Source organism: Thamnophis sirtalis, unplaced genomic scaffold, assembly GCF_051295495.1.
Source record: "Thamnophis sirtalis isolate CommonGarterSnake01/CBP01778 unplaced genomic scaffold, rThaSir2_p1.2 scaffold_2, whole genome shotgun sequence".
NCBI lineage: Eukaryota > Metazoa > Chordata > Lepidosauria > Squamata > Natricidae > Thamnophis > Thamnophis sirtalis.
In genome coordinates this window covers 48,412,716-48,438,127 of record NW_028261382.1, presented here as the reverse complement: position 1 = coordinate 48,438,127, position 25,412 = coordinate 48,412,716, and the positions used below count along the sequence as shown (strand labels likewise).

The 25,412-nt window shown below is 44.1% G+C and overlaps 1 protein-coding gene across 1 annotated transcript in view; it reads right to left on the bottom strand.

The window, feature by feature from the left end:
• Nucleotides 1–12,625, bottom strand: part of ANKRD35 (ankyrin repeat domain 35) — a 44,798-nt gene extending 32,173 nt beyond the window's left edge. The window contains exons 1-3 of the mRNA XM_087705362.1: nt 12,275–12,625; nt 2,411–2,541; nt 387–475 (exon numbers count right to left, since the gene is read on the bottom strand). Coding sequence (XP_087561488.1) covers nt 387–475; nt 2,411–2,541; nt 12,275–12,313 — 259 coding nt within the window. The 5' untranslated portion in view covers nt 12,314–12,625. The remainder of the gene's footprint in view (nt 1–386; nt 476–2,410; nt 2,542–12,274) is intronic.
• Between the last annotated feature and the right edge of the window lie 12,787 nt (nt 12,626–25,412).

Genomic DNA, 25,412 nt, shown 5'->3' with positions numbered 1-25,412 from the left:
ACAGAATGGAAGAAATGCACTTCCCTGCCCCTCATCTTACTACGACAATGCTGGGAGTTGACACCCTGGATGATCAGGGAAAACAAGCGCTTTTTGTATGAAATAAAAACAAGGGCAAATAGGCTGAAAAACAGCTTCTATCTCAGGACAGTAACTATATTGAATTCTACGGTGTAGTGCAATATGAATGCAACATCAGGAGTTTTCAATTCAATTGTAGAGAATGTGGTGTGTTTGTTTTTATTTTTATAGTTATAATGGACCTTGAAGAAGGCGTTTAATTTCGTTGCATGTGGTGCAACAACAAGAAAGTAAACTAAACTAAACCCCTTTGTGCAAATGGCCTGAGTGAAAGAGGGGAGGGGGGCCGTTGGGCTGGTACCCACCGTCCTCGTTCTTATCATTGACATCAGCCCCCTGGGTGAGCAGGATGGTGAGGCATTCCGTGAGGCCCTTGGAAGCTGCCAGATGGAACCTGCAATAAAGAGACCCCAAAAAATCATTTTTAAAAAATTTTCCACCAGCAAAATCAAGGAATTCCATAGAAGATTTGAGAAGCTCCCCTCCCCCCATTCCTTGGCAGAATGGACTGGACAACTCGCCGCGGGACATGGACCTTGCCAACTTGTAAAGCGTTGCCAATGACTATTATCAGGTTGGCAACGGAGGGAGGATTCCATGCATACCTTCGGCACAGAGTCGGATCTCATATTTCTACAACCTTGTTGGTGAATGTGATTTATGACCCAGACAGAGGGGAGGGGACACAGGGGTAAAGTTCAAATGCAATTAAGAGGTAGTCAGTTTCGGCTCCACAGGAGAACATGCCAGAATGTTGATCCTAATAAATGAATGGATTTCTTTTGAACTTTGTCTCGAGGCTCATAAATTAATTAGGTCATCTTCTGGGAATTTCACAGACCTCTTGCCATGGTGCACCTCGCCACAGGACAATTCAAGAAAAAGGAAAAAATATTGTTGAGGGAAGCCGTGCTTCCCTCAACAAGAATATAACAACACTCAAAAATAATAGTTATGAGTAAAATAAGAGGGTTAAGAATGGTGAAATCTAAATGAAATACGATAGAAAGGGAAATAATATAATGTGAGCGATATTGATTGATGATTGCTAATATAAAAACAGGAAGTTCCTGTTCACACTGTATTGTATAAATGTGGTGTACGTCTAATTTGTGTGTGTGTGTATTTTACATGTTTGTTAATAAAAATCTTTTACATTTTTTTTAAAAAAAGAAGATATCTGCTGGAGAAAAAAACTCGGCTGTGGCGAGAGGAAAGGCATCTGGCCAGTAAATATTCAGCTGCATTCAGTTGCCCCGATTCCACCCCCACAAGGGATTACAGGGTCATTAAACAATGAAAAAAACCCACAGCAAATGTGTTTCTTTTAAGATTATCTAAAGCAGGGATTCCCGATCTTGAGAACTTGCTGGCTGGCTGGGGAATTCTGGGAGTTGTAGTACACTCGTCTTCAAGTTGCCAAGATGGGACACCTATGATCTAAAATTAAACCTTGGTTTCTTTCTTTTTAAGAGGTGGTGTTCTCGCCTCACAATCAGGAGGCTGTGAGTTCAATCCTAGGTAGAGGCTTATTTTTCTGAGCACAATGAGAATATATTTGATGAACAAAACTCCACACTGGTGACAGGAAAGGCATCCGGCCAGTAAACACTCAGTTCCATTCAGTTGCTCTTTTACTCTAAAATCTGGCAAACCAAGTTTTATAGAGGGAAGAATTTTCACCCTCCCCTTGGAAGAAATTGCCCCAGTCAGGATGAACAAGGAGGACACAAAAATATAGGTAACCCTTGATTTATGACCCTTGATTTATGACCACAACTGAGCCCAAAACTTATGTTGCAAAGTGAAACATTGGTTAAGTGAACTTTGCTCCATTGTACCAGCTTTCTTGCCACAGCTGTTAAGTGAATCTCCGCAGTTCAGTGGTGAGTTCCAGATCCCGTCGCAACCGGTACGCTGCACACGGGGCCGGGCATCCCAGTCGGGCACGCGCGCTATGCAGGCATGTGCATGCCACCGCCCTGCGACACTCAGCTGCCTGGCGCAGGTCGCGCAGGTGCCGCATGCTGTGTATACATGCGCAATTGGCCGGTCACGTTATAAACAGTGGGTGGGCCAAACGAGATATTGTACCGGTGTGGTGGCCGTTGCTCCCGGCTGCTACTGGTACGGCTGTACCGCTCGCAACCCACCACTGCGCTGCAGTTGTTAAGTCAGTAACACGGCGGCTAAGTGAACCTGGCTTCCCCCCTTGATTTTGCTTGTCAGAAGATCTGCCTATGACCGCCTGGGTGGGCGTGGCTAGGTGGTCATGTGACTGAGTGGGCCTGGCCGACTGGATGTTCCTCCCGGGGAAAGACTTACGTACGCAGATTGTCCCAGGGCGTTGAGCTTGGTGGGGTGGGCCGTCTTCCTCGAGGCAAAGAGGGCTGTCCGGATGACGTCCCCCTTCTCAACGGCGTCAAACAGCTTCTGGTCGAGCTTATTCCAGCTTTCGATCTGGAGGGCGAGAGAATGCCGAAGAGCAGAGTTGGAAGGGGCCTTCTCACGTCGCGATGCAGGGTTAAGGAGAAACTGTGTTTCGTCACACACATACAGACACACACACACAAACAAACCCTTGTAGAAGGTGTTCAAATAATGGGTACAAATTACACCTTGGTCGGATTTTAGGTGATTTGCAGGCGGGAAAAATGATTTGTGTCCCTCTGCACCGACATTTCTTCTCAGCAGAGAAAGGGGATACAGGTAGCCCTTACGACCTACAACAGTTCATTTAGTGACCGACGTTAGAACGGTACTGGAAAAATGTGGACCTGGGATTGTTTTTCACAGTTCTGACCATTGCAACACACACACACACACACACACACACACACACACACACACACACAGAGACACACACACATGGCCATGTGGTCAAATTTGGATGCTGTCTCGTATTTATGACGGTTTCAGTGACCCTGGGTCATGTTTTGTTTTGTTTTGTTTTGTGAGGTCGCTTGCGCCCTCAGAGCTGGCTGGTTTTCTCACAGACATTTCACGACCCAATTAGGTAACGTCATCAGTGCACAGCTCAGCCCACAGTTCAACCTTGAGGTACAAATATTTCTTCTATTTATTTTATTTTATTTTTTATTCTGTTTTTATTTATTTTGTTATTTACTTTAATATTTTATTCATTTTATTTTATTCTATTTTATTCCCTTTTGTTTCATTTCTTGTTTTATTTTTTAGTGCTTTATTATTCATTTTATTTTATCGTTTTGTCTTTTATTTTGTTTCATTATTATTATTTTATTCGTTTATTTCATTCTATATTTTATCTTATTCTATTTTATTTATTTTATTATTTATTTATTTCAGTTTATATTTTATCTTATTCCATTTTGTTTCATTTCATTTTTTTATTTTTATTTTTTGTTTTATTTATTTTGCTTCATTATTTTATTCGTTTATTTGATTCTATATTTTCTTATTCTATTTTATTTATTTTATTTTATTTTTTATTTATTTGTCTATATTTTATCTTATTCCATTTTATTCCATTTAGTTTCATTTCATTTTTTTATTTTTTGTTTTATTATTTATTTTGTTTCATTATTATTATTTTATTCGTTCATTTGATTCTATATTTTCTTATTCTATTTTATTTATTTTATTTTATTATTTATTTGTTTTAGTCTATATTTTATCTTATTCCATTTTATTCCATTTCGTTTCGTTTCATTTTTTTTATTTTTTGTTTTATTATTTTATTTCATTATTTTTATTTTATTCGTTTATTTCATTCTATATTTCACCTTACTTTATTTTATTCTTTTTCATATTTTAATGTTATTATTTATTTTAACACTTATTTTATTTTAAGCCTACATTTTATCTTATTCCATTTTATTCTATTTCATTTCACTTTTCGATTCTGATTTTTTTTTTACGATTTATTTTTTATTACTATGTATTTCGTTCTCCTTTTATTGTATTCGTTTTCTTTTATTCTATTTCCTTTCCTTTCATTTTTAATTTTTTCTTATTTTATTATGATTATTTCTTTCATTTCGTTATTCTTTTGATGTTATTATTGTTTCTTTTATTATTTTAGGCTTAGGATTCCAGAGGAGCTGAGAAGTTGGGCTCAAATCCCAGCCTGTGGAGCCTTTTGAGGACTGAACACGCCTTCGTTTTTCAGCCCCCAACTCAGCCTTGCCCAGGGACTCTCCCCCCACGCCAACCCCCCCCCCCTTGCCCCCTAGGCATCCTTGCCCTGATCCCCATCCCGCCTCTGGAGCCTCCTCGGTTGCGCCTTCCCTCCGCGCTGTTTGCTTTGGCAAACAGATCAGTTTCGGGGAAGTGAAGTGCCCGCCTGGGTCCTCCTGACAGAAGACACAATCCGGTTGTGAAGACACAGCATGGCAAACGCACACGCCCTGCTGTTGTCGGAGGGGAGATTGCGCAAGGCCACACACCCAGCCCGAATTACCTCTGAGGGAAGGGAAGAAGTTTGGGCGTCGGCAGAAGGCGTCGGCCCTCTCTCAGGTCATTCGGTTCCCAAGAGAGGGAATCTCCTCTTGTTCCTGGAGAATATTTCTCGGCTCACCGATTAGGCCTCTCTTCTTATAGAGGGCCCTTTGAGGTCATTTAGTCCAACCCCTGCTCAGTGCAGGAGCCGCTGCGGCGTCCCTAATAGGTGACTGCCCAGCTTCCGTAATGGTGTGTTGTAGGAAAGAACTTGAGAGAGAAAGGACAAGATCCTGCCTAGGGAAGCATCAGGTATAGACGTTGGAAGGGGCCTTGGAGGTCTTCTAGTCCAGCTCCCTGCTCAAGCAGGAGACCTTATACCAGAGTGCCCTCCAGTCTCTTCTTACAAACTTCCAGTGTTGGAGCATTCACAATTTCTGGAGGAAAGTTGTTCCACTGATTGTTTTCACTGTCAGGAAAACAATTAATTAATTAATTTCATTGGCTAGTCTAGAGCAGAGAAGGACCAGGGGAGACAGGAGAGCATCTTCCAGTATTTGAGGGGCTGCCCCAGAGAGGAGGAAGAGGGTCAAGCTATTCTCCAAAGCCCCTGAAGGCCAGAGAAGGAAGAATGGATGGAAACTGACCACGGAGAGATTCAATTTAGAAATAAGGAGGAATTTCCTGACAGGGAGAATAATCAACCCATGGAACAGAAGTTGCCTTCGGAAGTTGTGGGAGCTTCATCCCTGGAAGCTTTCAAGAAGAGACTGGACTGCCATCTGGTGTAGGGTTCTCCTGCTTGGAAGTGGGGTTGGACTAGATGACCTGCAAGGTCCTTTTCAACTCTATTAATCTGAATCTATCTAAGATGCTCAAAGGACTGGAGACTAAAACTTACGATGGATGGTTGCAGGAACTGGGCCTGGCTGGTCTAGGGAAGAGAAGGACCAGGGGAGACAGGAGAGCATCTTCCAATATTTGAGGAGCTGCACCAGAGAGGAGGAGGGGGTCAAGCTATTCACCAAAGCACCTTTGAAGGCCAGAGAAGGAAGAATGGATGGAAACTGACCAAGGAGAGATTCAACCTGGAAATAAGGAGGAATTTTCTGACAGGGAGAACCATCAACCCATGGAACAGAAGTTGCCTTTGGAAGTTGTGGGAGCCTCATCCCTGGAGGCTTTCAAGAAGAGACTGGACTGCCCTCTGTCAGAAATGGTGCAGGGTCTCCTGCTTGGGTGGGGGTTGGACTAGATGACCTACAAGGTCCCTTCCAACTGTGTTATTCTGTTATTTCATCACTGGAGGCTTTTAAGAAGAGACTGGACCCACATGGTCCCTTCCAGCTCTGTTAATCTGTTTTCATTAAACTAGACATGCTGGACTAGATATAAAAGAAGGGGTAGCCTCAATTGTATAACTGGAAGAGAAAAAAGGTAGAAAGAATCCACCCTCAATTACCAGACTGTGAAAAGGGAGATTTGTCCTTTCCCATCTGCAAGATCTTCTGTTATTGTAGCCTTACAATAAGAGTAGAATTAGCTCCTCTGTTTCCTGCCTTCTCTACCTGGGACGGCTGACTCAGGCGCTTTCATTTCAAAGGCCCAAGTGTTCATTGTTTCTGGGACCATCCTCTATTTGGAGAGGACACAAAAGGGCCAGCTCAACCTTTAGAGGAAACGAAGTGTAGTGAGAGGGCTGAATAAAACGGGAGAGATCTTTTGTTCTGCCTAAAATGACGGCTCCTTTGTGGGAACCTTTGAATGCTGTGCCCTTTGTCCCTTCAACTCCAGGTCTTCGGGAAGTGAAGTTCAGCCTTCTGGCAGAGTTCCACCTTTTCACTTTATATTCCACATTTAGAAAACTTGGGGAAAGAGGAGGAAAAAGAGGAAGGAAGGAAGGAAGGAAGGAAGGAAGGAAGGAAGGAAGGAAGGAAGGAAGGAAGGAAGGGGGAGGGAGAAAGGGGAGAGAAGGAAGGAGGAGAGGAGGGAGGGAGAGAGGGAAGAAAGGAAGAAGGGAAGGAAAGGAAGGAAAAAATAGAAAGATAAAGGGAAGGAAGGAAAGAAAGAGGGAAGGGGGAAAGGAGAGAGGGAGAGAGGGAAGAAAGGAAGAAGAAAAGGAAGGAAGGAAATGAAAGGAAGGAAGGAAGAAGGAAAGAAGGAAAGAAAGAGAAAGGGAGGGAAGGAAATAGAAAGAAAGAGCAAGAAAGGGAAGGGAGGAAGGGGGAAGGAAGGGAGGAAGGAAATAGAAAGAAAGAGAGAGAGGAAGGAAGGGAAGGAAAGGGGAGGGAGGGGAGAGAAGGAAGGAAGGAGGAAAGGAGGGTAGAAAGAAAGAAGGAAAGAAAGGAAGGAAAGGAAGGAAAGGAAAAAAAGAAAAAGAAAGAGAGAAAGAAGGAAAGAAAAGAAAAGAAAAGAAAGAAGGAGAACCTGCCTAACAGCTTCAGGACAGAGAGTGCAGCTGACCTCCCATCAACCGTTCTCTTTGCAAAACACCCTCAACATATTTCGAAAGTGACATAATTCCGAAGAAGAAACAGCTAGGCTCATGGGATTTCTTTGTTTATTCATTATGAATTCTACCTACAGGATTATTGCCTTCCTTGTTTTTCCTCTGATTTGGAAACTTCCCCCCCACCCCATCTAGTGATTTTTGCCTCCTTTGGGAAGGAACCCCTCCTCCCCACCCCACGATCGCTGGCATCTCCAGATTGGCCCAGGGGGTTGTGAAGATCCCAATTTCTGGATCCAAACCTTTCTTGCCCAACTCTCTTGAGAAACCTGAACCCTGGGCCCTCTCTAACAAAATGAAATTCAATGTAGAGAAAAGTAAACTCCTACACTTAGGCAAGAAAAACCCAAAGGACACATATAGAGACTGGGTGAAACCAGACTTAATATCAGTGACTGGGAGAGGCATCTTGGAGTCTTAGTGGACAACCAGCTAAATAGGAGCCAGCAGCCAAAAAAGCCAATGCAATCCTAAACTGCATTAACAGAGGGATTCAATCAAGATCAAGGGAGGTATTAATACCACTCTGTAAAGCCCTAGTAAGGTCTCACCTAGAATCCTGCATCCAGTTTTGGTCCCCACACTATAAAAAGGTTGAGACTCTGGAAAGAGTGCAGAGAAGAGCAACCAGGATGATGAGGGGATAGAGACTAAAACATCCGATGAACGGTTGCAGGAACTGGGCCTGGCTAGTCTAGGGAAGAGAAGGACCAGGGGAAACAGGAGAGCATCTTCCAATATTTGAGGGGCTGCACCAGAGAGGAGTTAGGGGGTCAAGCTATTCTCCAAAGCACCTTTGGAGGCCAGAGAAGGAAGAATGGATGGAAGCTGACCAAGGAGAGATTCAACCTGGAAGCAAGGAGGAATTTCCTGACAGGGAGAACAATCAACCCATGGAACAGAAGTTGTGGGAGCTTCATCCCTGGAGGCTTTCAAGAAGAGACTGGACTTCCCTCTGTCAGAAATGGTATAGGGTTTCCTGATTGGGGGCAGGGGGTTGGACTTGATGAAGGGACTGGACGCTCAGACGATGGACGGTTGCAGGAACTGGGCCTGGCTAGTCTAGGGAAGAGAAGGACCAGGGGAGACAGGAGAGCATCTTCCAATATTTGAGGGGCTGCCCCAGAGAGGAGGAAGCGGTCAAGCTATTCTCCAAAACCCCCGAAGGCCAGAGAAGGAAGAATGGATGGAAACTGACCAAGGAGAGATTCAACCTGGAAATAAGAAGGAAGAACAATCAACCCATGGAAGAGAAGTTGCCTTCGGAAGTTGTGGGAACTTCATCCCTGGAGGCTTTCAAGAAAAGACTGGATTGCCCTCTGTCAAAAAGGATGTAGGGTCTCCTGCTTGGGCAGGGGGTTGGACTAGATGACCTACAAGGTCCCTTCCAACTCTTTTAATCTCCCTGCTTGGACAGAATGAAGTACCAGTTGCCGAGACCCTCATTTCCTGAGGACCTTTTGTTCCCCTTAGAGATGCCATGAAAAAATCCCCCGGGTGGAGGGGTGTCCCTCATCCCCCAAAGGGCATCCATCCGGGCCCTCCCTCTCGGTTGCATAGTTGGTGGGGGCAACACCCACAAAGGATGGGCATTGAAGCAACAGAGAAAAGCATCTTCTAAGGCCCTGCTTGGTCCCCGAAACCGGAACTAACGTGAGGGCAGGACAGGGCAAGGCTGAACAATTAAATAATAATAATGAATGGCAACCATTTCCACAACTGAATTGAACTTCTCTATAAGGCCTTGCTAAGGCCACACTTGGAATATTGCATCCAGTTTTGGTTGCTATAATATAAAAAAAAGATGTGGGGAGACTAGAACAGTGTTTCTCAACCTTGGCAACTTGAAGATGTCCGGACTTCAACTCCTAGAATTCCCCAGCCAGCATTCGCTGGCTGGGGAATTCTAGGAGTTGAAGTCCGGACATCTTCAAGTTGCCAAGGTTGAGAAACACTGCTCTGGAAAGAGTGCAGAGAAGAGCAAAAAAGAGGATTAGGGGACTGGAGGCTAAAACATAGGAAGAACGGTTGCAGGAACTGGTGATGTCTAGTTTAATGAAAAGAAGGACCAGGGGAGACAGGATAGCAGTCTTCCAATATCTGAGGGGCTGCCCCAAAGAAGAGGGAGTCAAGCTACTCTCCAAAGCACCAGAAGGCAAGAAACAATGGATGGAAACTAATCAAGGAGAGAAGCAATCTGGAATTAAGGAGAAACGTCCCAACAGAGAGGACAATTAAACAGCGGAACAGCTTGCCACTGGAAGTTGTGGGCGTCCCATCACTGGAGGCTTTGAAGAACTGGACAGCCGTTTGTCTGAAATAATATAGAGTCTTCTGCTTGAGCAGCGGGCTGGACTAGAAGACCTCCAAGGTCCCTTCCAGCTCCGTTATTTTATTTTTTTATTGCTCAATATTTTCCCCAATGATTCTTCTCAGCTGTTAATTGCAGCTTGGAATATCCCAACCAGAACATATGTTCACCTCCCTCTGTCCATGTGCAGAGTGTCTCCTACACTGAGCCCTGATATTGACTGCTAGGTTTCAACCCTGCGAATTAAAACTGCGGGTAGACCTCGACTTAGGACAATTGTGCCCAAAATGTATGTTGCTAAATGAGTCACATTAAGTTCCCCCCTCCCACCAGTTGACGATTTTTCTTGCAACATTTGTTAGATGAATCGCTGCAGTTGTTAATTTAGTCACCCGGTCGTTAAGTGAATCGGGATTCCCCATTGACTTGGCTTGTCAGAAGGTCACAAAAGAGGATCGTGTGATCGTCATAAATATGAGTCAGTAGCCAGATGTCTGAATTTTGATCATGGGACTATGGAGATAACTACAAGTGTTGTTAAGTGTGAAAAATGGTCCTGTCACTTTTTCCATCGTAACTGTGAACGGTCACTAACTGTTGCCGCATCCCCAAGGTCACGCGATCAAAATTCAAATTCTTGGCAATTATTTATTTTTATTTATTTTTATTAATACGATTTATAGGCCACCCAATCCCGAAGGACTCCGGACTCATTCTTATGACGGCCACAGCGTCCCGGGGGTCCCGTGATCAACTTTTCTTTTTGCAACTTTCTGAGAAGCAAGCTCAATGGAGAACACCGATTCACTTAACAACCGGGTTACTCGTTTAACGACTGCAACGATCCGCTTAACAACGACGGCAAGAAAAGTCGTAAAATGGGGCGAAACTCACTTAACCAATGACTCGCTTAGCAATATAAATTTGGGGATCAACCCAGGGGTAGGCTGCTGCCGCCGTTACTGCCAGTTTGGGGCGCCAATTTTTTTTAAACAAGGTCTGCGCATGCGGACAGCGTGAGAAAAAACACGGAGGGGGATTACATTTTTGCAATGAAGGTTGTTCTGCGCATGCGTCGAGCTGAAAATCAAGATGGCGGCGCTGAGGATAGAACCAGTTTGAGTTTGAGTTTGAGTTTGAGTTTGAATTTATTGGTCTTGTATGCTGCCCACTCCCGAAGGACTCTGGGCGGCTCACAATAAACAAGGGAAGGGGGATAAATAGACAAAGACAACACTTTAAAAAAGCACGACATTCACAATTTCCGTGGGGCTGGATGTTTCACAAGCCCCCCGGCCTGCTGGAGCAGCCAGGACTTGGTGGCTTTGCGGAAGGCCGGGAGGGTCGTAAGGGTCCGGATCTCCACGGGGAGGTCATTCCAGAGGGCTGGAGCTGCAACAGAGAAGGCTCTCCCCCGGGGGGTCGCCAGCCGACATTGGCTGGTGGATGGAATCCGGAGGAGACCTAAACTGTGAGATCTGATCGGTCTATGGGAGGTAATTGGCAGGAGGCGGTCTCTCAGGTACCCAGGTCCGATGCCATGTAGGGCTTTATAGATAACAACCAGCACCTTGAAGCGGGTCCGGAGACCAGTAGGCAGCCAGTGCAGCTCGCGGAGGATAGGTGTGACGTGGGTGTACCTGGGTGCACCCACAATCACTCGCGCGGCTGCGTTCTGGACTAACTGAAGTCTTCGAACACTCTTCAAGGGCAGCCCCATGTAGAATGCGATACAGTAATCCAGCCAAGTTACCACCTATTCGTCCGAACTGGTACAAACCAGTACAAACCCACCACTGGCTCAACCGTGGTCGTAAGGTGAGGACTACCTGTACCAGAGGTGGGTTCCTACCAGTTCACACCGGTTCGATAGAACCGGTTCGTCAAATCTACCGAACCGGTTAGAAGAGGTTCCACCAGTGGACCCGGAAAGCAGGCCACACCTACAGAAGAGGTCCCAAAATTTTTTGAAACCCACCACTGACCTGTATGCAAAATGAGTAGAGTTAGGTCAATTTGTCTCAGTTTGTTATGCATTGTTGCAATCTAGGTTTTGTCGTTACCGACTCTATGAATCTGGGCTCTTGCCAGCAGCCAGCCAGGAGTTGGGATTGCGATATGAATTTGCACCATCTCGGTATTTCAACACATTTTGCGTGCTTGGAATAATGATTTGGAGCGAGAAGGTTTTTTTTCCTCACTTAGCAACATAAATTTTGGGCTGGAGCCGTAACTTGAGGACTAGCTGTATAAGGCCAAGTGCTATTATAGGTACGAAGCTGTAAGCTATAAAGTAAAGTTGAAAACTACGGCTTGAGTAAGAACAAATGCTCTACCCTTAGGAATAGACCTCCGGCTTCCCCCAAGCAGCCAAGACAGAGCTAGCCTGTAGTAAGGCAGTAGTAAGCGAAGACGACGAGGAATGATGGATGGGAACTGAATAAGGAGAGATGCAACCTGGAATTAAGGAGATATTTCCTGACAGTGAGAACAATTAATCAGCGTAATGACTTGCCTCCAGAAGTTGAAAATGCTCCAACACTGGAAGTCTTTAAAAAGAGATTGGACAACTATTTGTCTGAAATGGTGTAGGGTGGGATCCCCTGCTTGAGAAGGGGGTTAGACTAGAAGACCTCCAAGGTCCCTATTCTGATTAAGCTAGGCAAAGCACTTAAAATTCCTCTCCTCAATACTGCAAAACATACGGCTCCTCCTAGGCCCTGGCCCAGAGTCTGGTTTTCCAAGCTCTTTTTTTTTTGGGGGGGGGGGGGGTGCCACCTTAAGGACTAGCAGCTTGATTCAAAACCGAGAGATAAAACTCAAGTTCTTATGGCCTGCAGGTTCGACATTTCTGCTGCTTTTCAGAAACATAATTACAGGTATCTCGGGTATAATTGCTGGAGGATAACAACCTGCCACCTGTCGATTCGGTGAAAGCAGCCGTCGGTACTCACCGCCACTTGATGGCTGGAACAAGAGAACATTTTCTTCATGGTGGCTGCTTCCTTTCCAGCCTCCCCGAAGGATCTTGTTCTGACCGGAGGCACAACGGACAGATGGCTCAGTCCATCTCTGGCCGGAGAGATTTTCCCAGGTGAGGAGAGACCCAAGAGCGCATCTCCGGAGCTGCAGCCGGTTGGAGATCCCGGTCCGTGTGGCTGGGAGGGCGTGCTTGAGCTGCCTCAGGGCCTCAGCTGGGAGCTGCCCGATCCTGCCAGCTGCGCGCACCTGTTTCCTTGCTCAGCCAGGCCCGGACATGCCCCAGACGCTTCATCCCGGTTAATCGCTCTCGTCACCTCAGTTGAAAGCGAAACGTCTTCGGAGCCACCCGCCCTCCTCCTCCTCCTCCTCCTCCTCCTCCTCTTTCGGCTCCTCTCTCCTCCTGGAACTAACCATCATCGGCATCCAAGAGAGAAAGCCACGATTCACAACTGCAGCTCTGAAAATCCTCCATCCCGGATGCAGGCAGAGAGCGGGAGAAGATTTGCAAGTTTCCAGCACAAGAATCGACTCTCCGGCTGCTTCTTACCTATCAATCAATCAATCAGTCTGTCTGTCTATCTGTGACTGTCAGTTTGCCCCCCCCTTTTATCATCCATCCATTCATCTCTATCATTCATCTATCATCTATCTATCTATCTATCTATCTATCTATCTATCTATCTATCTATCTATCATCTATCTATCTATCTATCTATCATCTATCTATCTATCTACTGTATCTTCTATCATCCATCCACCTCTATCATTTATCTATCTTTCTATCATACATACATACATACATCTCTCTCTCATCCATCCATCCCTATCTCTACCTCTATTTCTCCTATCTATCCATCCATCCATCCATCCTACATACATACCTACCCAATCATATCTATCTACCCAATCATATCTATCTATCTATCTATCTATCTATCTATCTATCTATCTATCTATCATCTATCTATCTATCTATCTATCTATCTATCTATCTATCTATCTACTGTATCTTCTATCATCCATCCACCTCTATCATTTATCTATCTTTCTATCATACATACATACATACATCTCTCTCTCATCCATCCATCCCTATCTCTACCTCTATTTCTCCTATCTATCTATCCATCCATCCATCCATCCATCCATCCTACATACATACCTACCCAATCATATCTATCTACCCAATCATATCTATCTATCTATCTATCTATCTATCTATCTATCTATCTATCTATCTATCTATCTATCTATCTATCTATCTATCTATCTATCTATCGTATCTTCTATCATCCATCCACCTCTATCATTTATCTATCTTTCTATCATACATACATACATACATACATACATACATACATACATACATACATACATACATACATACATACAGGGCGGGGCATAACCTTTTCCTAGGGGGTCACAGCAAGATCGACAGCAGTTTACAACTTCCGCGACACCTCATTTTAAAGCCCATAAAAAACTGAATTGAATGAGCTATTAAATGTTAAATTTGCTTTAAGAATGGCTGGAAAATTCGATTCGGAAGAACAAAGGATCATTGACAGAATAAAATGCATTGCCTTTCGAGAGGCTCGCGATGCTGGAGCGACGTTTATCAATCGAAAATGGATTGCAAACAAATTGAAACGTCATCCGGATTGGGTTACTGATAATTGGAACAAAACAGCCCAAGAATGTTTCACAAAATTTGGAGAAGGGCGTCCTCTGCAACTGTCCCAAGAAAGCAAAGCCATCATTGCAACTGGCAGTCGCAAACAACGAAAAGGAAACCGAAAAGTGGCCCAAGAAATCCTTCAAATTCGTGGAAAACGAGTTGATCAAAGGACAATCGGCCGATATCGAGAACGAGAAGGTTTGAAGCCATTCCACGTCATTTGCAAACCATTGAAAACTCAAACACACGTTCAAGATCGGCTTTGGTTGTGCGATTGGTTGTCTGAATGGACCGAGGAAGATTTTCTTCATTTGGCGCCATCTGACGAATTCTTCGTTTATGCCATTCGAAAACCGAATTTCCAGAACGATCGAATTTGGGCTAAAGACGTCGACGACATCGCCAAACATGAACGATATCGACAAATCGTTCGCAATCCGACTTGCATCGGGATTTTCGTCATTTTCACAGCCAAGAAACTGCATTGGGTTTTGAAGGATAAAGGGGAATCCTGGGATGGCAGTTATTTCCGTGAGAAAATTTTATTGGAGAATGTCATTCCATTTCTCAGTGATCCAGACAATGTCTTGGTGGTTGGTGAGGCTGTCTTTCTTCATGACAAAGCTCCTTGCATGCGTGCAAATGCGACTCAGCAATTGTTAAAGGAAAACAATGTCGAATTTTGGGGCAATGACGTCTGGCCGGGAAATTCGCCAGATCTCAATCCGGCAGAGAACATTGGGGCCATAATTAAGGATGAAGTGGAAGCTCTGATGATTCAGGAGCAAGGTCAAAATCGATATTCGGTTGAAACTTTGAGAATGAATTTGGAAACTGTGTTGAAAAATCTGGAAAATCGAACGGAACTGTTTGAAGATTTGTTGTGTTCTTATCCACCTCGTTTGAATGCTGTTCGAAGGGCTAATGGTGGTCATACTGACTATTAAATCGTGTCAATAAACTCAGTTTTTGATGGGCTTTCGAATGGTGTATGAATTATTTGTGTTGTTATTACAAGTGTTGCTGTGACCCCCTAGGAAAAGGTTATGCCCCGCCCTGTACATACATCTCTCTCTCATCCATCCATCCCTATCACTACCTCTATTTCTCCTATCTATCTATCCATCCATCCATCCATCCATCCTACATACATACATACCCAATCATATCTATCTACCCAATCATATCTATCTACCCAATCATATCTATCTACCCAATCATATCTATCTATCTATCTATCTATCTATCTATCTATCTATCTATCTATCTATCTATCTATCTATCTATCTATCTATCTATCTATCTATCTATCTTCTATCATACATACATTTATATCTCTCTCTCATCCAACCATCGCTATCTCTACCTCTACCTATCTACCTATCCATCCATCCATCCATCCATCCATCCATCCATCCTACCTACCCAACCTTTATCTATCTCCTCTATCTATCTATCTATCTTTCTATCTATCTATCTATCCATCTACCTATTTATGTATCTATCATCAGAATATAGTTGAAAGAGACCTCAGAGGTCTTCTAGTCCAACTCTTTGTGCAGTAGAACCTCTCCTCCTCCTCCTCTTCCTTCTCCTCCAACTAATAGAAATCAAAGAGACCTTGGGGGTCTTCTATACAAGCCCCTGCCCAAGCAGGAGACCCTATAACATTCCTGACAGAGGGCAGTCCAGTCTCTTCTTGAAAGCCTCCAGGGATGAATCTCCCACAACTTCCAAAGGCAACTTCTCTTCCATGGGTTGATTGTCAGGAAATTCCTCCTTATTTCCAGGTTGAATCTCTCCTTGGTCAGTTTTCATCCATTCTTCCTTCTCTGGCCTTCAGGGGCTTTGGAGAATAGCTTGACCCCCTTCCTCCTCTCTGTGGCAGCCCCTCAAATATTGCAAGATGCTCTCCTGTCTCCCCTGGTCCTTCTCTTCTTGGCCTTTGACATCCTCGCACCTGACCAGAGGCAGTTTCGTGGAGCCCTCTCTTCGGCCTCTGAGATTCCTAAGGCCTCTGACATCATCTCACTTTAAGAGCTAGAAACTTGGTTTAGAAAGCAAGCCGGAAACCCGAAAGACAGCCTCAGCTCTGCACGCACCAGGCTGGAATGCGTATGTGACGGGCTATCGGCCAGGAAGATCAGTTTGCCCGAGGCAACTGAGATTTCAGAATAAGAGAACAGAATAACAGAATGTTGGAAGGGACCTTGGAGGTTTTCTAGTCTAACCCCCTGCTCAAGCAGGAGATCCTAGACCAGTGATGGTACCTAGACCAGTGCCTCGCGGGTGCACACACTTTGCGTAGACATGCGAGCTCATCTGGGCCTCAACCAGGAAGAGGAGCTGCGCAGGGAACATGTGCGCGCCGGAAAATGGAAGACGAGCGTACACGCCAGCTGATAGTTGCCATAAGTTCACCATCACCGTCCTATATCACAGTGTTTCTCAACCTTGGCAACTTGAAGATGTCTGGACTTCAAGTCCCAGAATTCCCCAGCCAGCATTCGCTGGCTGGGGAATTCTGGGACTTGAAGTCCAGACATCTTCAAGTTGCCAAGGTTGAGAAACACTGCTATATCATCTCGGACAAGTGGCTGTCCAGTCTCTTCTTGAAAGCCTCCAGTGATGGAGCACCCACAACTTCTGGTGGCAAGCTGTTCCACTGGTTAATTGTCCTCACTGTTAGGAAGTTTCTCCTTAATTCCAGGTTGCTTCTCTCCTTGGTTAGTTTCCATTCATTATTTACCCAAGGCTCTGTTTTAGGCCAAGTACTTTTCGGCATCTTCATCAATGATTTGGACGAGGGAATAAATGGGGAACTCATCAAATTTGCAGATGACACCAAGCTGACAGGAATAGCCAACACTCCAGAAGACTTAAGGCTTAAGATACAGGAGGATCTTGACAAACACGCAAGATAGAACAGCCGCTGCGCCCCCCTCCCCAACTCTTACAGCTTGACCACCTGGCGGGTGAGGGCAGGGGAACCAGTCTGCCATTCACGCGCATGAACACCAGCCCATTCTCTTATGAAAGAAAAGAAGAGGAAAGAAAAGAGAAAAAGAGATGAGAGGAAAGAAATTATAAAATAAAATAAATAGGGAAATAAAATAAGAAAAGATAACAAAACAAATAAAACAATAAAAGGAAATGAATAAAATAATTAAAATGAAATGAAATAAATCATAAAGTAAAATAAAATAAAAAATAAAAGGATATTACTAATAAAAGAAGAGGAGAAAAGAAAAGAAAAAAACAGAAGAGAAGGTGAGGAAAGAAATAATAAAATAATTAAAATAATAAAATAAAATAATAAAAGATAATAAAATAAAATAATTAAATGAAATAGAATAATAAAAATGAAATGAAATAAATCATAAAGTAAAATCAAATAAAAAATAAAATAAAAGGAAATTACTAATAAAAGAAGAGGAGAAAAGAAAAGAGAAAAAGAGAAGGTGAGAAAAGAAATAATAAAATAATTAAAATAAATAAAATAATAAAAATGAAATGAAATAAATCATAAAGTAAAGTAAAAGAAAAAAGAAAAGAAAATTACTAATAAAAAAGAAGAAAAGAAAATAAAATAGAAAAGAGGTGAGAAAAGAAATAATAAAATAAATAAATAAATAAATAAAATAAATAAAATAAATAAAATAAATAAAATAAATAAAATAAATAAAATAAATAAAATAAATAAAATAAATAAAATAAATAAAATAAATAAAATAAAATAATAAAATGAAATAATAAAAATGAAATGAAATAAATCATAAAGTAAAATAAAATAAAAAATAAAATAAAAGGAAATTACTAATAAGAGGAGAAAAGAAAAGAGAAAAAGAGAAGGTGAGAAAAGAAATAATAAAATAATTAAAATAATAAAATAATATAAAATAATAAAAAATAAAATGAAATAATAAAAAATAAAACGAAATAATAAAAATGAAATGAAATCATATAGTAAAATAAACCATAAAACTAAAGGAAAAGGAAATTAATAATAAAATAAAATAATTAACATAATAAAATTAAATTAAAATAATAATATATATAATGGAAAATAAAAAATAGATTTAAACTCAAAATGAATCAGTTAAAACATTTCCCCGGAAGTCCTAAAATGCTCTAAAAATGCCCAACTGTGGATCACTCCGCCATCTGTTGGTTGAACTAAGTCATTGCAGCTATAAGTCATAGATATTTTTACTCAAGCCAATTCTAACGTGTTCAACAACACAGATTAGGGCAATTCATGGACTTAATTAAAAGAATTAGCGGACTTTTATGTTTCTTCTGAGTTTACACAGTATGCTGAACTATGCTTTAGGTGCTTATGGGATAAGCCTCGGTTGACTGAGTTCCTTCAGTCCTGTGGATTACAAATGACATGCCTGACTTCACATATAATCTAAAGCAGTGTTTCTCAACCTTGGCAACTTGAAGATGTCCGGACTTCAACTCCCAGAATTCCCCAGCCAACATTCGCTGGCTGGGGAATTCTGGGAGTTGAAGTCCAGACATCTTCAAGTTGCCAAGGTTGAGAAACACTGATCTAAAGGTTTGATTGATGGCAGAAATAAAATGGACAATTGACAGTAGCTAAAGGGACTTTTCCTGTACAAATATGGCTTCTGCCTCATTGATCCCACCACTTCTTAGATACTTTTTTTTAAAATGTTTTAATTTTAAATGTTTTAATTAGATACGCTTAAGATACAGAAGGATCTTGACAAACTTGAACATTGGGCACTATCTAACAAAGTGAAATTCAATGGTGAAAAGAGTAAGGTTCTACATTTAGCCAAGAAAAATGAAATGCACAGGTACAGTACAGGTGATACCTTGATTTGATTTAATTTGATTTGATTTAATGAATTTAGAGGCCGCCCAATCCTGAAAGACTCAATAGTAGTATCTGTGAGAGGGATCTTGGAGTCCTAGTGGACGACCATTTAAATAGGAGCCAGCCGTGGGCAGCAGCTGCCAAAAAAGCCAACACAGTTCTAGGCGGCATCAACAGAGGGAGAGAATCAAGATCACGTGAAGTTGTTAATACCACTTTATCAGGCCTTGGAAAGGCCACACTTGGAATACTGCATGCACGGACATGCTCATTGGAGCCGCGTTCCGGAAAAGCCAAAACGTCCAAGTTCTAGTGCGTACGAGCACCGTGCACACAAAGGGGTTGCACTCTGGAAAAGCCAAACTCCAGGGTTCTGTTGTGCATGTGCACCCAGCAATTACACACTGGTTTGTCGGCACTGCTGTGCGTGCGAAGGACAGCTGATTATCTTGCGCTCATGCGCACCAGAAACCTGGAAGGCAAACAGGCAAGACCGCGTGTGCCGGGCTTTGCGTGCCACTTTGGGCATGCGTGCCATAGATTCCCCATCACGGCTCTAGAAAGAGTGCAGAGAAGAGCAACAAAGAGGATTAGGGGACTGGAGGTTAAAACATAGGAAGAACGGTTGCAGGAACTGGGTATGTCTAGTTTAATGAAAAGAAGGACTAGGGGAGACATGATAGCAGTCTTCCAATATCTCAGGGGCTGCCCCAAAGAGGGGGTCAAGCTATCCTCCAAGGCACCTGAAAGCAGGACAAGAAGCAATGGGTGGAAACTAATCAAGGAGAGAAGCAACTTAGAACTGAGGGGAAATTTCCTGACAGTGAGAACAATTAGTCAGTGGAACAGAAGTTGCCTCCAGTTGTGAATGCCCCAACACTAGAAGTCTTTAAGAAGATCTTGGATAGCCATTTGTCTGGAATGGCATAGGGCTTCCTGCTTAAACAAGGTGTTGGACTAGAAGACCTCTAAGGTCTAGAGGTGGATTTTTACCGGTTCGGCCCGGTTTGGCTGAGTAGGTAGTAACTCAGTCCGCCATGCCCCCAAACCGGTTCTATCAGCAGCGGCACCATCTTGATTTTCTGCTCTGCACAATCTTCATTGCAAAAATGTAATTTTTCCCCCTTCTCTTATGTTGTGGGGAGGGAACAGTGCTCCATGCGCCTTCGGCATTAGTCATGCCGGCCACATGACCATGGAAATGTTTTCGGACAGCGCTGGCTCTTTGGCTTTGAAACGGAGATGATCACCGCCCCCTAGAATCAGGAACGACTAGCATACATGTGCAAGGGGAACCTTCACCTTTATCTTGTGTAGTATGACAAACCTAGTACTTGTCCCCTTATATTATCTCTGCAAGTTTCACTTGGCCACCATGGCCTTTAGGTGAATAAAGATCTTTCTAGAATAAGCCATAAAGTGGTAGAAGTAAAGAGACCATGATGTGTGGGTGGGTGGGGGAATGAAGATGGGAAAGTTTGTTAGATTCCACTCAGTCCCACTAAAATAATGTTGCTGTCCTCAGTGGAAATCACCGTATATGGAAGGAAAATTACCCTCCCTCACCCTTCGTCTATCTATACGTATAAAAATGGCTGTGTGTATGTGTTTGTGTGTGTTTGTGTGTTTCAGCATAACCCTGGAACGCCTCGAGCAATTTCAACCAAACTTGATACACAGATGACTTACTCTGGAAACAAATACTGTGGGATTAAGACACCCCTAAAACTCCTCGGGGTGTGTGTTCTGTTAAAATACAGCCTGTTGTACTTTAAAATGGCTTCTACTGTACTGCCGTGCAGTGGAGTTGCCATGGTAACAGTTTCACAGTACTCCACAAGGGGGCTCCCTCTGGTAAGGTGGAAAATCCAACATTAAAAACTATGTTTGGTCCGGACATTCCCTCCCCCCCTATAAATAAATTCCCTGGGCAACGTCGGTTTATCAACTAGTAAGAATATATTTTACAAAGCTGAAAAAAGCCAGCCACGCAGCCAAGATGGAGACCATTAATGATGTGGGACCACAGCTCTTTGCAACTTTTTTTATTATTATATTTTTCTCTAGAAAAAAGCATATACACCACAGCTCCAAGGGGATAAAAAACAAAGAGATGACAGAATAAATAAGCAGAGATTTGGCAAAGCGAGCCGAGTCACCTCTGAAAGACAGAAGAAAGGGGCCCACTAGGGCAGGGGGTCTCCAACCTTGGCATCTTTAAGCCTGGCCGACTTCAACTCCCAGAATGTTGAAGTCCGCCAGGTTTAAAGTTGCCAAGGTTGGAGACCCCAGCACTAGCGGGCTGCCGGGCTAGCCTTTCTTCCATCTGCCCAGCTAGCCATGGACTATAAACGGGGATCTCGTCCTCTGCTCCTCCTGACCCTTCGTCTCCAGCGAGGGTCCTCCCGGGAGGCAAAGTGGCAAAGCAGCAGATCGGAGGGTGGTCATGTATCTGACCACAAATGGGGTCGGGGGGGGAGTAAGGCTCCTGGTTGAGTCTACTCCACAACTCACCACGGGACAATTCGCTGCGGGACAAAGAGTTATATGGATATTGAAGAAATAGTGACTCATGGAAGAAAGGGTGGAAAGGAGGGACAAAATGAAAGGCGAATGACAAAGGTTAGAGTAATGTTTTCACTAAAATGATTACGTTGAATTGTTGAATTGTCCCTGCAGTGTGCGGTTCTGTGGCGAGTAGGCTGTGGCAAGTTGGCCAAGGTGAATTGGCCATGGGAGCTGGTTGTGATGAATTGGCCATGAAGAGTTGACCATGAAGAGTTGGCCATGGGAGTTGGCTGTGATGATCTGGTCATGAGAGTTGGTTGTGATGAATTGGCCATGAAGAGTTGGCCATGAGAGTTGGTTGTGATGAATTGGCCATAAAGAGTTGGCCATGGGTGTTGGTTGTGATGAATTGGCCATGAAGAGTTGGCCATGAAGAGTTGGCCATGAGATTTGGTTGTGATGAATTAGCCATGAAGAGTTGGCCATGGGAGTTGGCTGGGATGGATTGGCCATGAAGAGTTGGCCATGGGAGTTGGCTGGGATGGATTGGCTGGGATGGATTGGCCATGAAGAGTTGGCCATGGGAGTTGGTTGTGATGAATTGGCCATGAAGAGTTGGCCATGGGAGTTGGCTGGGATGGATTGGCCATGGGAGTTGGTTGTGATGAATTGGCCATGAGATTTGGTTGTGATGAATTGGCCATGAGATTTGGTTGTGATGAACTGGCCATGAAGAGTTGGTCATGGGAATTGGCTGGGATGGATTGGCCATGAAGAGTTGGCCATGGGAGTTGGTTGTGATGAATTGGCCATGAAGAGTTGGCCATGGGAGTTGGCTGGGATGGATTGGCCATGAGAGTTGGTTGTGATGAATTGGCCATGAGATTTGGTTGTGATGAATTGGCCATGAGATTTGGTTGTGATGAACTGGCCATGAAGAGTTGGTCATGGGAGTTGGCTGGGATGGATTGGCCATGAAGAGTTGGCCATTGGAGTTGGTTGTGATGAACTGGCCATGAGATTTGGTTGTGATGAATTGGCCATGAGATTTGGTTGTGATGAACTGGCCATGAAGAGTTGGCCATGAAGAGTTGGTCAGGATGGATTGGCCATGAAGAGTTGGCTGTGAAGAACTGGCCATGAGAGTTGGCTGTGATGAATTGGCCATGAAGAGTTGGCCATGGGAGTTGGCTGGGATGGATTGGCCATGAAGAGTTGGCCGGGATGGATTGGCCATGAAGAGTTGGCCATGGGAGTTGGTTGTGATGAGTTGGCCATGGGAGTTGGCTGAAAATGGATTGGCCATGAAGAGTTGGCCATAGTGAATTGGTCCTGGCAAATTGGACTTGAATGACTTTGAGAATTTCCACAATGTACAATCTATTCCACTGAGATGTGGTGGCGCAGTGGTTAGAGTGCAGTACTGCAGGCTACTTCTGCTGATCACCGGCTGCCAGCAGTTTGGCAGATCGAATCTCACCAGGCTCAAGGTTGACTCAGCCTTCCGTCCTTCCGAGGTGGGTCAAATGAGGACCCAGATTGTTGGGGGCAAAAGGCTGACTCTGTCAACAGCTTAGAGAGGGCTGTAAAAGCACTGTGAAGCGGGATATAAGTCTGTGCTACTGCTATTTCTTCGATATTAGTGTCCGTCTTGTCCGTGGCAAATTGGGCCACGTTGAGTTGGCTGTGGCGCATTGTCACCGACCTCTCTGGGGAAGACCTAAGAAAACTTCAGCTGTCCTGGAAAAAAAACATTCCCTTTGATTGGAAGAAAGTTGCACAATGTGCAAACATGGCTAACCAAGTATTCAAACTCCTCCACAGCACTCGTAAAATGCGAATTCTGCCTTCGCCACTGGGAAATAATGCAGAAAGTTAAATGCTGTGAAGGGAAAACTTGGCAGAATTGGCATCCTCCCACAGGTAGGACTTCCACGGGGGGGGGGGGGGGCTCCACTACCTGGCTGGCTGAGGAGGCGGGAGGGGAGGCTGGGCAGATGGGACTCGGAAAGCTTCGAACTGAAAACACACACACACACACAAACTCGGGACACATACATAAATATATAAATAAGCTGTGCAACAGACGATGCACTGCCCCTCGCGCTTGCTCACACGCGCGTGCAAAGGGCGTGCGACCTTCATTTAGTCCTCAGAAAAAGGGGGCGCGGGGAGGTGGAAATACAGAGGAAAAAGATCTTGCATTATGTACAAAACCCGAAAATATATATCGTAAATATAGATATGTATGTATATATATATATATGTATAGATAGATAGTTAGATAAGATTGATAGATCTTTTGTTCTCTGTACAGGGTTGGCTGGAAATACTTTTTAAGAGAGGGGTGGGAAATACGAGATCTAAAGTGTAAAAATATATATATATATATATATTGTAACAGCAATAGGCAATCCCTGGAAAAACAGCCCCCCACGGCAGTCCCTTGGTGCCTGAGCCCCCCCCCAGGAGAGGGAAACCCACCGTCAAAGGGGAGCCCCCCCCCCGAGGTCCACCCCAGGCAGGCAATGCCAGGTGCCCCAACCAAACTCCCCAAAGTCCACCGAGCAGATTCCCATCTGGTGGCACGAAGGCAGTTCTGGTTGGATTCCAGAGGCGTTAAAAAAAAAATCCAAATTTAGGAGTGTCAGAGAGGAGTCGCCTTCTGGGGGCTGCAGACCGGCTTCACAGAAGTTCGGGGTCAAGCGTTGCACCTCGTGGCTCAAACCTCTCTGGCAAGGTGTTGTTGTGGCCCCGCCGGCAGCCAGTGGCGCTGGCATCAGATTCGGACAGTGAGGGGGTTGGGGAGGAACCCTGGCCAGTCCTGGAGTCTGGGGAAAGCTCTGTGTCGGAGGCAGAGCCGTATGCCAGTTATCAGCTGCCTTCGGAGTCAGACATCAGTGAGGCAGAACATCTGGAGCCTGTTCCCAGTGTGCGCATGCACAGAGCTGCCAGATGAAGGGAACAGCTAAAGAACAGCGGTCGACTTGGGAGTAAGGCCACAGGTGGATGGTGAATGGCCCCTCCCAGAGGAAATAAAAGAGGAGCAACAGGGGAGTGGAGTTTGCAGGAGACACAATTAGTTTGCTTAATTGGTTCGTGACTCTCCGAGACTCATGGCCAAGTTTTGAAAATACCAGCCTAGCAGCTCTCCAAGCCAGATAAGGTCTGTGACCATAAATCCTCCCTTGAAAGACTTTGCCGGCTGTGAATGAGCAGAATTCAGAGTCAATTAATAAAAGGTTTTTTTTTTACCGGCACAAGGAGTTTGCTTCATGCTCTTGGGAAGCCTCACTCAGAACAGGTGTCTTCTGTAGTTTTTTCGCCCCCGAGCATCCTGTATCTTGGTAGAGATTTCCAAAAGGGAAGGTTTAGTTGGAGGGAGCTCGGGGACAGAAGCGGGATATTTCCCAGCCTGTTGGTGGGTTTTTGCCCCTCTTCCAAAAGAGCAGCCCTTTTCCCCTGGCTGGCTTGTGGGAAATTCCCTCAAATTCCTTAGCAGACAGATGCTTCTTGCAACGTTTACATTACGAGCTCTTCTCTAGCGATGGTGCAGCCTGGATCCTCCAGTGTTAACCCCAAGGCCCAACAGAAAAGAAAAGAAAAATGTTTACACGGGCGGGAATAACTTTTTCAATGAAAACGGTCAGCGAAATCCAAATTAGATTTTGAAATTAAAAATAAAAAAAAACTTTTTCTAAAAAAAAGAGAAAGAAATTCAACTTCGATTTTGAAACAGCAAAATAATAAAAAAAAGAAATTCAAATTGGATTTGGAAATAAAAAATAAACAACTTTTTCTAAAAAGGGGGGGGGGAATTCAAATTTGGTTTTGTTAGGGGCATAGCCGCTTTTGGGGGCCCTCAAAGGGAGCTGGAATTCGCCAACTTGGCGTTATCTGCAGAGACGGAGGAAGAGAGAGGGAAAGAGATGGAGAGAGGAAGGGAGGGAAAGAAAGAGATGGAGAGATGGAAGGAGAGGGAAGGAAAGAGGGAGGGGGAGAGAGAGAAATACAGAGGGAGAGAGAGGGAGGGACAGAGATGGACAGTGAGGAAGAGAGGGAGGGAGAGGGAAGG